Source organism: Neltuma alba, unplaced genomic scaffold (genome assembly GCF_004799145.2).
Source record: "Neltuma alba isolate B1F8T4 unplaced genomic scaffold, ASM479914v2 tig00012806_pilon, whole genome shotgun sequence".
Taxonomy (NCBI): Eukaryota; Viridiplantae; Streptophyta; class Magnoliopsida; order Fabales; family Fabaceae; genus Neltuma; species Neltuma alba.
In genome coordinates this window covers 152,605-166,105 of record NW_021637203.1, presented here as the reverse complement: position 1 = coordinate 166,105, position 13,501 = coordinate 152,605, and the positions used below count along the sequence as shown (strand labels likewise).

General features: G+C 33.6%; 1 protein-coding gene across 4 annotated transcripts; it reads right to left on the bottom strand.

The window, feature by feature from the left end:
* Nucleotides 1-4,035: 4,035 nt before the first annotated feature.
* Nucleotides 4,036-12,197, bottom strand: LOC114731182 (mannosyl-oligosaccharide 1,2-alpha-mannosidase MNS1-like). Of its 4 annotated transcripts, none has more exons than XM_028918306.1 (15): nucleotides 11,776-12,197; nucleotides 10,868-10,915; nucleotides 10,585-10,755; nucleotides 9,699-9,811; nucleotides 9,320-9,385; nucleotides 9,013-9,184; nucleotides 8,131-8,220; nucleotides 7,795-7,919; nucleotides 7,359-7,424; nucleotides 7,081-7,189; nucleotides 6,904-7,002; nucleotides 5,537-5,617; nucleotides 5,292-5,462; nucleotides 4,711-4,936; nucleotides 4,036-4,383 (listed from the first exon to the last, which is right to left on the bottom strand). In XM_028918306.1, the coding sequence occupies exons 1-15, from the start codon at nucleotides 11,932-11,934 to the stop codon at nucleotides 4,379-4,381; spliced, it is 1,701 nt and encodes a 566-aa protein (XP_028774139.1). In that variant the 5' UTR covers nucleotides 11,935-12,197; the 3' UTR covers nucleotides 4,036-4,378. The 4 variants fall into 4 exon arrangements, with proteins under 4 accessions (XP_028774139.1, XP_028774137.1, XP_028774136.1 ...); XM_028918304.1 differs by having other exon boundaries at nucleotides 4,664-4,936; nucleotides 11,776-12,196; XM_028918303.1 differs by having other exon boundaries at nucleotides 4,036-4,936; nucleotides 11,776-12,195.
* Between the last annotated feature and the right edge of the window lie 1,304 nt (nucleotides 12,198-13,501).

Here is a 13,501-nt window from a genome sequence, read left to right as displayed (position 1 = left end):
TAGCCCTTATGAGGCTCCACCGTTGTTGACTGGCTGACCACTATAAGCATCTATTATGGATACCTATTATTGATGGAGACTACACTATAAGCATCCACTCAACCTTTTTTTTTAAAAAAAAAAAAATGGTCTGAAAATCTTAATCCTTTTTTATTATATAAAAATTTAGTTGTCTCTAATAGTAATTAATGTGCTTATGTGATTTGCAATTGTCAATTTTGCATATATATATATATTATATTTAGATCATATTTAACAGTAAAGAAAGATGGATTAACTTTCTTCCCAAGATAATATTCCTATGTGCTAATGGTGGTGTTTTGATTTTCTTCGTATTGTCATCACAAAATACTAATTTCTATATGATAATGCTAAAATATGATCTAATTGTAAAACACACACACAAATACAAATAGTTATATATATTTTAAAGAAAAAGAGTGAGACCTGATAAATTGAATGTAAAGAGTACAAAGCAAAAAAAAAAAAATTACTTACGGGGTTAAATTTAGCAAAAGGATAGTCACTCACAACTTGGTATATTAAAGTTCAAATTTTCACTAGGAGAACATTTAGTGCTTGATAGTGTCCCAAATAGAATTGCCTCTAATGGATACCTGTGCTTAGTAAAAATAAATAAATTAAAAAAAGAATGGATTAATAAGGTGCAAATTTGCATTGAAAATGTTAAAATGAAATAATATTGCCCTTTATCGTTAAAAATATTAACTATCAATATTAGTTTTTTAATAGGATGAGATAATATTACTACGTTTTGAAACTTTTAGGACAATTTTAAACCCCAAATTTTTTTTTCCAAGATAACATTACTCTTGATTGTAACATTTTAGAACAAATTTACATCTTCATTCAAAATGAATTAAAGACCTGCTTTCATGTCATAGGGTAGTTGTGGGGATAGAGAAAGAAGGTATAGAAGAAGCAACAATACAAACACAGAATCATAGCCGTATCAATCTCATATCCCACAAAGATTCCATATCTATTCACTTCTTTCCCATATTTTACATACATAAATACATATATTACTTCTTCTTAAAAGTTAAGTAACTAGTTTATATATATATATATATATATATATTAATAAAATTAGTTAAATTATTTATTTGTTAAAAAGTGGATTGTCTTTTTTAAAATTATCTTTTAATTATTTGCATTGGAAGCTATTTCCATTGTCATAAACACCTGTAAATATAAATATTTATAATTAACAGAGATAGTTTGTGAAAAATATTATAAATTTGAGAGATAAAATAGATTAAGACTTAGGATTAAAACAAACAATTCAACCAACTTCTACATTTAGAATCAGAGCAAATATTATATATATATATATATATATATATAATGTGACGTATTGTTTCATGTCCATTGAAACCTGTCTCTTGCATCTCGGACAAGACTTCATTCATGCATGAGAGAGAATTCATCAGGTTTCTTTCTCACTTTGTTCTCTCTGTTCATCCCTTTTGTTTTCTCTATTATTCCTTCTCTTTCAAAACTATCACACCTCTCTCTCTATATATATATTTATCCACCTGTGTGTGTTTCTATAATTTGGATAAGAAAAACGGGCATAGATAGGGGACAAATTATCGGGTCTACGACTTGAACTTTGTCCTGAGAAGTTTGAACAGACCATTATATTTGTATGTTAATGCACTTAGTTCTCCTTCTTTTTCTTTTTGTCCTTTCCTTCTTTACGATGTTCAGCTGTCACTTTGATCATATTGTTGGAAGCTAATTCCTAAATTTTATATATATATATATATATATATATATAACAAGGAGGAAGAAAGGAGGCTTCAAGATTAAGAATCAAAAGTTGATGGACTACTCAAACTATTATGGTCAAAAAAGCTTCCTTCTACCATTTTTACACTTTTTTTGCAGGTACCCATCATTATAAATATTATGCAAACATTTAAATCATTGAATTATTGATGACTATGGAATTAACCTCTGGAATGTTTAAACATTCATCTCCTCTTAACTATCTACGTGCCTTTCCTTAATTATATCTCTAGCTCTCTAAGTGTATGCGTATATCTCACTTGGAGCTACCTTCATAATTTGCTAATTAAGATCATTCTCAGTTTTATTAGTGAAAGAAATGTCACGTTACACACACAGATATATATATATATATAGAGAGAGAGAGAGAGAGAGATTGAAGGACTGCAAAGCGTATAGAAAGAGAAGAAAGGAGGAGAATAGATGCAAGATGGGAAAACGCCAAAGGGAAACAACCACCCGATATATCTGTAAATGTCCTTTATTCTTCTTTTATGAATTGATTTATTGATTTTTTGTACATTGTATGAAAAAAGAGAACAAAAGTTTTGGTTGCTTGGAAGTTTGAATGGAACAAGGCTAGTCTTGGATGACATTTTGGCAAGTAGCAGACAATAATTGCTTTCAGAAACGATGATGTAGAAAGCCCCTAACGCATCAAGTGAAGAGGAAGGCGTCCTCCATGTAAAACACAAGCTGAACTACAAATTGCCACAGCTTCACAAAATTTCCCTTCGTTTCCAACTCTGAATTTGTAGCCTAATGACACGTATGGATGATTCTCTACAAGTAGGAAGTCCTAGGTTTGATCCTGTGTTGTAAATGTGGATACCTTCACTAATAATGATTCCGATATTAGTTCGCTATATTCTAGTCCTTACAAGTAAGAGATCGTGAGTTTGATTCTGTTTATAATCTCAGGTTATTAGTGCATGCTTTTCTTATTAAAAAGATAATCGCGACTATGCCTTTGAAGATGGCATAAGAATATTGAACTTCAAATTCCATGTCATTTGCTTAAGTGGTTTTTATTTCATCTGAAGTGATTGTTTTAACGGCAAAAGGTTATTAATGGACAAAGTTTGAAAGTTCAGGCTAATATTTTTACAGTTTTCAAGTTGAGGGGATTTTATGCAAAGTTCGGGAAGGTTACATATATTGTAGCCAAATAATAATAATAAATAAATAATAATATTATTATTATAATAACAACAACAAACCCACCTTTTCAGAGAGAGAAAATTAAAACTTTATGTGTGTGTCTGTGTGTATTTATATCATATTTTTGCTTGGTGTGAGACGTGCATGTAAGTTATAGTAAGAAGAAGAATGATCCTTTGGTGTGAGTATAGTTGGCAAAGCTTTTATTTTTTAAAGGACACCACTGCAACTGGTAGACTCATTATTACACCAAACTTGGTGGGGTTCCATCCTTCTGCTTTCCTATCATTCTATCACTTATTCTGAATGAATGAAAGCATTTCTCTTTGCTTCATCTTCTCAATTTCTCCTTTGCCTTTCTCATTTTCTTTTCTTATTAAATTTTGTTTTATAAATTCTCAACCTTTGCACCACCACACTTTGCTTTAAGAGGCTATGGTTTGCTTTGCTGGTAGCCCATGCCTCTGCAACTCCCGTACGTAACAGGGAGATTCCAGGTTTAAACCTCAGAATGAGTGGAGTATGGAGGTTTTTTTTTTTTTTTGCCGGGAGAATGAAATCCCAAGTAAAGAATATAATTACTAAAGAATCACAATGTCGACAATCAAGCGGCTTATAATGATAAGTTTTAAAATAATAAATGACAACTGCTTACTTATTATTAATATTTATTAATGATAGTATTTTCTTTCCTTGTGATTTTATTGTAATTCTCATTTAATTTTTTTTTGTTTATAAGATTTTTAGATATAAGTAGGTGTATATGGTTGTAAGTACCCCTGCAAAAAAAAAATAATAAAGAGCCCAAAGTTTAATTATTACTCCATTCAATTCTTATTATAAGCACCTAATTCAACTTTACATAAATTGCTAAAGTTAGTTAAAATTAATTATTCCTCATAAGATATCAAAATTACCCTCAATAAAAGTCATTAGTTAGAGGAGTTTGGTTAATTAGTTAAAAAATTATAATTAGTTAGATGCGATCCATCAAGAATGCGTTATATCAACATTATTTAGCCTCAATGATTCGTATTTTCATCAAGAATGCGATCCATCAATTTATTATGATTAAAAATTGAGACCCAGTAGAGATCCTACATTAAGTTAATCAGCATGAACATTCCAAGAAGTCAGAAATTTTTGTAGTCTCTCAAGTTTCATCAATCAACATAGCCACAAGGATTTACAACTCCCCAAAAAATACAAGGAGAAAAAAGAAAAAAGAAAATAAGTAGCATATGTGCATAAGCGTGTGTGTTTGTGTGTGGACACCACTTTTTCTTACTAATGTATCAAGAGACAAACCTTCCAAGAAATCTGCCCATTGCTACATAGTTTGTCCCCCTCGTAGTCATCAATTAAACTTCCTGAACACTCTCAGGCCGATGAACTAATGTCGTCACTCTGTAACATTGAATGAGGTTATGGATGTAGGTTGAGAGCAGGGGAGTAGACATATACTTCAAGTGATGTTTTATATGTGGGTGTCATCATTTTCCAAATACTTGGAAACCTATTTATGAAAAATCTATGCATGAGAAAATATTAAAACAAAAACAAAAGTCTAAGTCCCTATAAGATTTTAGGGCACACACAACATAAACCCCACATTTTCCATGCTTGTTAGGTTCAGACATCTTAACAATGGGTTTCACGAAACACAAGGTAAAGATGCTCTTCTTACCTGTAATTTTAAACCAACAACGCTCAGTTACTTGTAATCGAGTATACCTTCTTTCCGACCCTGCATATAACGAGGGATTTTTGGTTCCTGGTTTGCACTCAAATCCTCTGGAAGACCATCTCTGGTCACAATTCTTAAAGGATGGGCCTCCGTGTTAAAGACCCATGCATCCAGGGGTACAACTGATGGAGGTGAAAACAAAAGATAGAGGTACTTTAGCGTTTCTGCAAGGAAGAAGCTCTGCATCATATTATCTTTTGTCCCTGATATAACCTGGATATTTTGCCAAAAGTGTTTAACGGTTTATAACACAAAGGGCAGAAAAAGACAATTTCACAGTACACAGAATCTTCATGAATGAAGACAAATAGGATTGCACAAATTTAATCAGTTACTGAACCTATGTTGTTTATTATCATGCTGACAACTGAGGGGTTAGCCTAGATGCAAATTGTTTAGAAAATTTTGGGAAGGCATTTGATTGTACCAACGGCACATCACAATATGAACACCCAATAAATCCATGCATATTTTGCATAGCCAAGAGCAAATGAATGTTTAAACATTCCAGAGGTTATTTCAAAATGATTACAATGCTGCAGGGAGAATTTGTTTGAGAAGTTCTTACATCTCTGAGCCCAACATATCCGGTCTCAATCCGAGAGTTCTTTTCAAATGCTTGGAAAATATTCCAACCCCATTCTTGGTATGTCTTGTTTCCAGTAAATCGCCAGAGATAGAAGAGGGACTCAACTGTTTCAGGCCTTAGAATATTCCATGAGGTGCCAACATTCATATCCTAAAAATATCTTTTATCTTAACACATAACACCAAGAGGGTTTGAAACTAGTCTCAGAATGGAGGGATCCAAACCTTTCCTTCATGGAAATAATAGTTCTCCCCAGCCAATTTTGTTGGTGTTGACTGGTAGAAATTGTAACAAGTCCATGCAAGCTGCATAACAGGAAACGATGGAATTCAAATGCTGAAATAAATAGCAATTGAAACATAGCTTTTTTCTTTGGTTAAAAGTTAGTTAAATTTCAAATAAAAGTTTTGGATGCTATGAAGTTTGGCCAGATAATAAAAAGTTCAAGCTGGCTACAGAATGGGACCTAATCTTTTCCCTTTCAAATGCTTCCATTTCCTACAGGGAAAGTTGAGGGAAATCATGGCACAACAAACTTCACAAAAAATGAGTAACTTAAAACAAATCCAAGAACCTTCAACTTGGAAATACAAGTTTCAAACATTAAACCAAAATAGCGGCTTAATTTATGGCGTAATTTTTACAAACTCCAATTTTAGTCAACGTTATGCTAGAAAGCGTGAGTCGCCATGAACTTCGTAAATAACCTTCAAATCCCCATAAGCAAGATGGCATAGGTATCATGATAACAACTAGAGGCTGAAACATCTTCAAATTGTCCTCTACAACCAGTTAGCCCTAAGAAAAAAGTGATGACACAATAATAGATGGAATAGTTATATAATGCCATAAAGCAGAAGTCTGAAGCAAACAAGCGCAGCAATAGGTGTGCCTCACATATGTATAAGTATTTTTATCTCATTAACCCAGATTATTTGAACAATGTCCTCATAAATTTGATAGGCAAAACGACTAGAACATGAAAACAATGCAGACAAAAGCATTCAAGGATATCTTGTCAAGACTCATGATGAATATTTGGTCTGACAGACAAGAGCACTCAACATTAGATGTGCCAAAACCTTGTGGCAACTTTCAGCGTGAGATATTGAAACTACAATCAGTTATGAACCAACTATAAACTACATATAAATTATTGAAACTGATGGACAAGGTAATTTACGAGTGAGTTGCTCGCCACATTAATTCCCAAAACTAAGAAATCAAGGAAACAAGGAAAATTGGAAGAATTGCAATTAGGTCCCAAACAAGGAAATTAATTATTTCCTCAGTCCCATTTACAAGTCAAATTTCAATATTTACAACTCAGACTTCAGCATTTACAAGTAGTTGGGACTTGTAGGTAATTAATTTTCTTATTCGAGACCTGTACGTAATTCTCCCTAGAAAATTCAGTGGATCTACATTAAACTTGTTCATCTTCCAATGAATTTATTCACAATTTTCATATCTCTTTCCTTCTCCAACGCCCGCCGCAAAAACCCAAAAAGACCAAAGAAGTTAACCAAACAAAGCAAATTCAACAGCCAGCAGTGGTGCTGACATAGCACAAATGCTTCTTGAGTATTACCTCCTCTGCAAGGGCCAAAATCTTTTCAGCTTCCCCCGGCTTATAGCCAAAAGATCCTAATGCCACCATTCCAGGAGCAAAACAAGCTAATTCATCCATCTGAAACAAGACAGCGTCAACACATTCTGTTACAGCGTTCTCAGCCAAGATCTTGTGGATTTCCTTTTTATACTATACCTTGTCAGTGAGTGAATTTCCAAACTTCTCAGCTATGTATGCAAATGATGATGGTGTTGACCTCTTTATTAAGCTCTCAAGCCCTTTCATTGATTTCTCCCACATTTCTCTGTATACACAATTCACTAGCACATTTATTTAATAGAAACAAGTGCATGGCTGCTGACGCAGGACATGAAACAAATAGGTTTTTACCAAAGCCAAAAAGATGCTTTTTTGTGGTTCGCAAATACAAAGAAATATGCTCAATTTTTTCAAGAAGATTCACAGTTTATTACCGGTAAAACTTTACTTCTTCTGTCTTGTTCCCTTGTATCCAGGCCTTAAGTAGATACTCATAGAAGCTGCAACACAAAATATGGAAGACTTTAAATGTAACTAGTAAATGAAAAAATGCCCATTAATCTTCAGCCTATTGAGATTATTAAAATCCAGAAGACCTCAATACTGTCAGTGTAGATACCTATCAATGAGAGACATGGCAGAGTGGAATGCTCATCTCAGAAATGTTCATCCTTTAAAAATGTGTATGTGAAGGATATCCAAGCACAACACATCCATGATTGTACATGAACCAGATCATAAATAACTAACTCAAACCCACTACTTTCAATGTGAGAACTAATTGTGTTTACTACAAGCTAAAAAGTTAAGCTTCTGAAAAATGCACACCCTGACATGATGAAATCGCAAGATATTATAAAGTTACACTACCTATCACCCATAGCACCAAATGTAATTGATCCATATGATGCAACCCCAGTTCGAGGATCAATATGTATGGAAAGCAACCCGTTGTCAGGGAAATTTTTTTGAATCTCTCTGATGACTTTCTCTGCCTGAAATATCACAAGGCAATCAGCTCAAACCACTGACTCGAAATATCAAGATCACACTTAGTTACACAAAATGTACAACAACTTTTAAATCAGCATTGTTAGGCATGCCATGCGAAAAGAATACATGAATTTAGTTCGCCAAAAAGAAAAGTCCATTTATGAATATAACAAGGTTCAAACTAATTGATTGCAAAGAGGGAATACAAAATACCTTCTGCTGGTACTTGGGATCTTTTGTTCTTTGAGATAAAGCAATAAATTCAAGCTGTTCTGAACCAGAGTCTGCAAGAATACTGTTTCCCTAGTAACGGAAACAATTAATATAAGAAAAATTATACTTATGAAAAAGTATTTCCAATTTTCCTTATTCCCTACCGCAACTATCTTTCAAGTAAGTTTCAGCTTACTGCTTTTGGGTCAAATAACTATTTACCAAGGGAAGGAAAGGGAACTGAAGTGAATAAACCATTATATTACAAAAAGAAAATAAAAGCGCATTATAATTAGATGATGCAGACAGGATTAATGTTTTCTATCGCGTTATGACTCCTTTTCAATCTTTACTGCCAATCTTAGTACCTCTAGCCAACATAAGTTGGAAAATGGATGTTCCCACAGAATGTCAAGGAACTACGATAACATAAGTAGGAAGACGCATGTTTCTGTTTTTAGATAAATCTGGCAGTCCTTTTGTCCAATAACATCTCTGGAGATGCAGGATGTCATCATCCTGGAATCTAAACCAACAGGATAGAAGTTGTCAATACGAACGGCCAAGAGAATAAAAGGACCCATTGGGAAACCAGAAGATGACAGTAACCCATCTCAAAATGTAAAATTGAGTGACCGGTATCCTTGCTAATGGTCCCATTGATTAATGATTAATGTTTGGGCAACACCACACTAGGTCTTTTATCCTTCAATGTTTGGTCCAAAAAATGACAGACTAAAGAAAAATCTTGGGTCTTAAATCCCTAACGAAAGGAAATTTCCAGTAACAGAAAACATTGTGATCCAAATCAGTGAACTAAGGCAGACAAATAAAACATTAGCAGAAAGAGAAATGTACATGTATGGTAAGGACAGAACATACCCCAGTCCAAGAAGGATTATGTGCATTGCCATATGCCAAGTTAATTCTATTATAAGGGATTCCTGTAGGTGAATCCCAAGCGGGTAGCAACTTATCAGCAAGCTCTCTAGCCTTTTCAAGGAAAATTTTGTCATCAGAAAGATCATAAGCACTAAGAAGACCACCCAGAACTCTGAAATCAATCAAAGAGAACAGGTGAGAGACAATTGAGTACAGACAAAATCTGCTTCAAGCAACCATGTCACAACAATATCATGCTGGAAGAAGGCAATATTAACAAAAATAAGATTGAACCTTCTATTTCAACCTTATGGTTGTCTCAAAAACACTAACTTCAATGTTCTTGTTGAAATCTAATCTGTTTGCAATCCACCTGCAATATTTGCCATGTTAGATGCTTCGATTAAAACCATTCCTTCGATAGAGTAACCATAACAATTAAATTAAATAGTAACTAGAACATGTTAATGTACATATTCGTGCGCACACAGACACACCAAAACAATAACATTTGCTGGGCAACACCAACAACATGACCATACGAGAAAATCTTTCTTCCCCATTTTGTGAGTCTCAAATTAAAGCCATTAACCAAGGGATGAAAAGAATAAAAAAAGAGAATATACACAAAAAAGTATGTATAAACAGATTGTGTAACAGCATTAGTCAAATGAGATATAACTCACTCTCTAGCTCTTTGAAACTGGACTTCAAGACCCATTATATACAAAGTGTCAAGTGAATCTACGATAGTTGCCCCTAGACCGCCAAAACTGTCAACACCATCCCTTGTTTGCGGCTGTCAAAGGAAGAGGAAACTAAATATGATTCATAGTAGCATCCAGCAAGGAGGGTAGTAAGAGCCAAAATAATTAACAAAAACACATATTTAAAGTAGAGAACTTCATTTCAAATTCTTGACAACAGCATAAAAAAAGCAAGATTTAAAATGAACTGAAAAATTGTGGTAATGTCTTGTGGACACTCACAATCAATCTAAGTTGCAGAGAGAATATGCAGATTTGGCTTTGTCTTATATAAAAACTCTTATAACAGGCTGACTAAAGCTCCTAATCCCAGTATGACGCCAACATACTCCTTTGCAAACTTTGGCTGACTAGTCAAATGGACGACTGCTAACTCAAGAATTATATTTTGTAAAGTGCAATTGATTATATTTTCATTCAGAAATGGCCACTCAAGTTGTAATATGTCACCCCTCAAGGTGATCTGAGGGTACATGAGGGCCCTATCATGATATATGTCACGGTCTTTGCCAAGTCAAGTTGATTCCAAGGTATAGAGGCACCATGTTCTTCTATTTTTAATTTTTAATATTCATTTTTGTGCGCATCTTGTAGCCAAATCATCTTTATGAGGTACAAGGCCTGCTAGATCAACTAGTTCCTTAACAGTGAATTACTCAATCAACACTTTGAAAAAAATAAATAAATAACATGGACACCTCAAATCAAAAAGAGGGGGAGTAGCAGAACAATAGACATCGAATTCATCATCTGAAGCACTTTATATTTATGAAATGATTAATGATTTAATGTATTGCGGAAATACCTGAAGTTCATCCTTGCCCCATGCATACTTTTCATACGATGTCCATGCATGAAGCATGGCATCCTTTACTTTCTCTCTTCGTTGGATGGTAATAGGATCATATCGCTCTTCATGTATTTCACTCTGGGTTTGTCCACCCGTAGCTTTCATAGGGACTCTCATGTCTTCTAGCTGTCATTTTAACCAACTCAATCAAACACAAAAATGTCACTCAATGGCTAAAAATATGCTTTAATAGAGAAAAATCAGTGAGCCTTAGAAAATCCAAATTTTCAGCTCTTACTGTATTTTTCAGGATTGTAATCTCTTCATTTAATCTCAAAATCTCCTCCTGCAGGGAAAAGGGAAGCACAAATATACCAGATCAATGGACTAATTTGAAAGAATATGGAAGGGAAAGAATACGAACACAATTGATATAAAGACTGCAGAATTCTGACAAGTCTGAAGCAGTAAAGTTCAATTCAATAACGCTCAAATATGTTTCAACACAAGAGAAAGAATGGATGAAATCACAATTGACCCCATCCTTATCATTTTTCTCCGACTCTGTTGCAGAAGTTTTATCAGAAGGAGAATGATTTTCGGTCGACAATGGAAACTGCTGCCCATGAAAGATAGAAAAGAAGTATTTTTGAAAATGTAGTCGATGAAAGATATTTTCTCGGAAAGATGATCCATAGGAATCCATTTAAGTTAAATTTCTTCGCAGATTTTCCAGTTTATTTATTTAAACTGGTAACCAGAAATTGAGTTTTACCTATAACAAGGAGACTCAATGACTCAATAATCACCAACGGGCGCACCAAAATTTGAAAATACGAAAAGCATTATCTAGCTAGTCGGTCCATGCTAAACAAGTATTCACAATTAGGTCACCAAAAAAATGCACAATTTGGTGTCACCAAAAACAGTGCACAATTTGGATATCAGTTTGGAGGCTCAAAACCAACTGTGTCACCAAAAAAAAGAAAAAAAGCACAACTTGGATATCAGTTTGGAGGCTCAAACACAATTTTGCGAGCCCAGCGGCATTGAATTCTTGCTTGCAAATAGAAGGTTGCTTTTGCTAAACTGAGTTTTCTCAACGCCACTTTCAACAAAATGATATCCAAAAATGCATGCAAGTGGCAAGTGGGGCACATGACCATCTAAGAAAGCTACGGATTTTAAAAAGAGAACTCCCAGTACCTGATGGACCCTTGTGAGTGATTGGCGATCATATACAAACCATGTAACCGAGATTACAGCGAGAAAGATCAATGCAAGTCGTCTAGGCCTCTTAAAGTAATACCGAGGTTGGAGATACCGCCCTCCCCTCACTGTCGACGCAGATACTTTCTTCCCCATTTGCGATAGAGAACTTTAAGGCGATGGATCAGCTGAGAGAAGTGACAAAGAAATTTACAGAAATGGCGAGAAACCCCAAGAAAACAGAGAGAAAACGGGTACAAGGAGTAATGGGGTGCATGGGAGAATAGAAGATACGGTCGTAAAGCAGAACGAAGAAAAACAGGAAATAGATATGGGAAGGAATGGGAATGAAGGGATTGATATGAAGAGTCCACGAGTGTCAAAGCTTAGATTGCGGACATGAATCGTTGGACTTCCCTTGGTTTCTGCAATGAGATTGAGCTAAAGAGAGAGCCGGGGATCGCGCCATGGGGTGGAGGGAGAACGTCGAGATTCTCCTCCTCTGTTTTTATTTATTGCTTTTCTTTTTAAATTAAATAAAGACAAAAATTACAAAAATTCATATCTACAACTTAACTTAAATAATTTAATTATTTACCCTATATTATAATATAGGGTGACGACGCACCAATTTGTTGAAATAAAAATCAATTGAAAAGATTGCATTATTATTTTTGGACTGCATTTTTCATATCTGCATGCACGGTTATACTACCTCCAGTCCTTAATATAAAATCTTGTTTAATTTTTATTTTGATCATAAATATAAAACCACAATCCATTTTGTTTCTTATATTTATATATTTTTTTAAAATAATCCTTCTAATAATAATAGTTCTAGCCAATACACTTAATTAGTAAGAATATTTTAGAAAAAAAACATCTATTTATTACAAATAACTAACTTAACTTCTTTTCTTAATTTTCCAAATTAGTTAACTAGTTCTTATAATTAGGACTGGAAGCAGTGTTACGCAACTTTTTAGTTTGAGTTATGAAATATGGCTGGGACTTTTCTAATTAGTGTTTTACTTTAGTGTTGTTAAGGGTTAAGTCCGTGTTATCATGTATCGTTTTATTTGATTGAAATATAATTGTTTATGAATTTTTTTGAGGAAAAAAATGAAAAAATGACAAAAAAAGATAGTCAAAATAGAAAAAATTGTACACAGGACTGGTTTATAAGAATTACTGTCAAAACCCATACTATTATTATCAAAACCCATACTTATGTTATCATGGGTGTTTATTTATAATTTTTCTATTTTAACAGTTTTGGATATCGTCTGCTCAAACAAATTTGCATTTGATCACTAAATCTCTACACAGGTAAATAACTCTGCAAGAATCAAATGAAAGCATTTGATTTGATCTTTCATTCATTCAAAAAAAAAATTTGCATCTTATTCGATATCCAAATAACAAGTAAAGTCCAAATAACTGGTGCCACTTCCACTCCTTAATATGACTTAGATAAATGACCTAGATAATTAATTCAGAGAAATTATAAAAACTAATTAAATCAGTTATTTATAACAAATATGTTGGTTTTACTAAATTATCCTATTTAACTATGTATCTTGAAAGTATTCCTTGGAAAAAACCTCTTACTACCAATAAGAATATTTTAGAAAAAACATTATAAATTTAAGAGACAAAATGAATTGTTGTCTTATATTTAAAACCAAATCTAATTTTTCAACCAATTTTTGTACTTAAAATC

Excerpts from the sequence above, each read along its gene's own strand:
- LOC114731182 (XM_028918304.1), bottom strand. The coding sequence starts at position 11,934 with ATGGGGAAGAAAGTATCTGCGTCGACAGTGAGGGGAGGGCGGTATCTC. Across the intron at positions 10,916-11,775 it reads CACTCACAAGGGTCCATCAG|GAGGAGATTTTGAGATTAAA; the intron begins GTACTGGGAGTT and ends TTTTCCCTGCAG. Across the intron at positions 9,386-9,698 it reads CAGTTTCAAAGAGCTAGAGA|GTGGATTGCAAACAGATTAG; the intron begins GTGAGTTATATC and ends CAAATATTGCAG.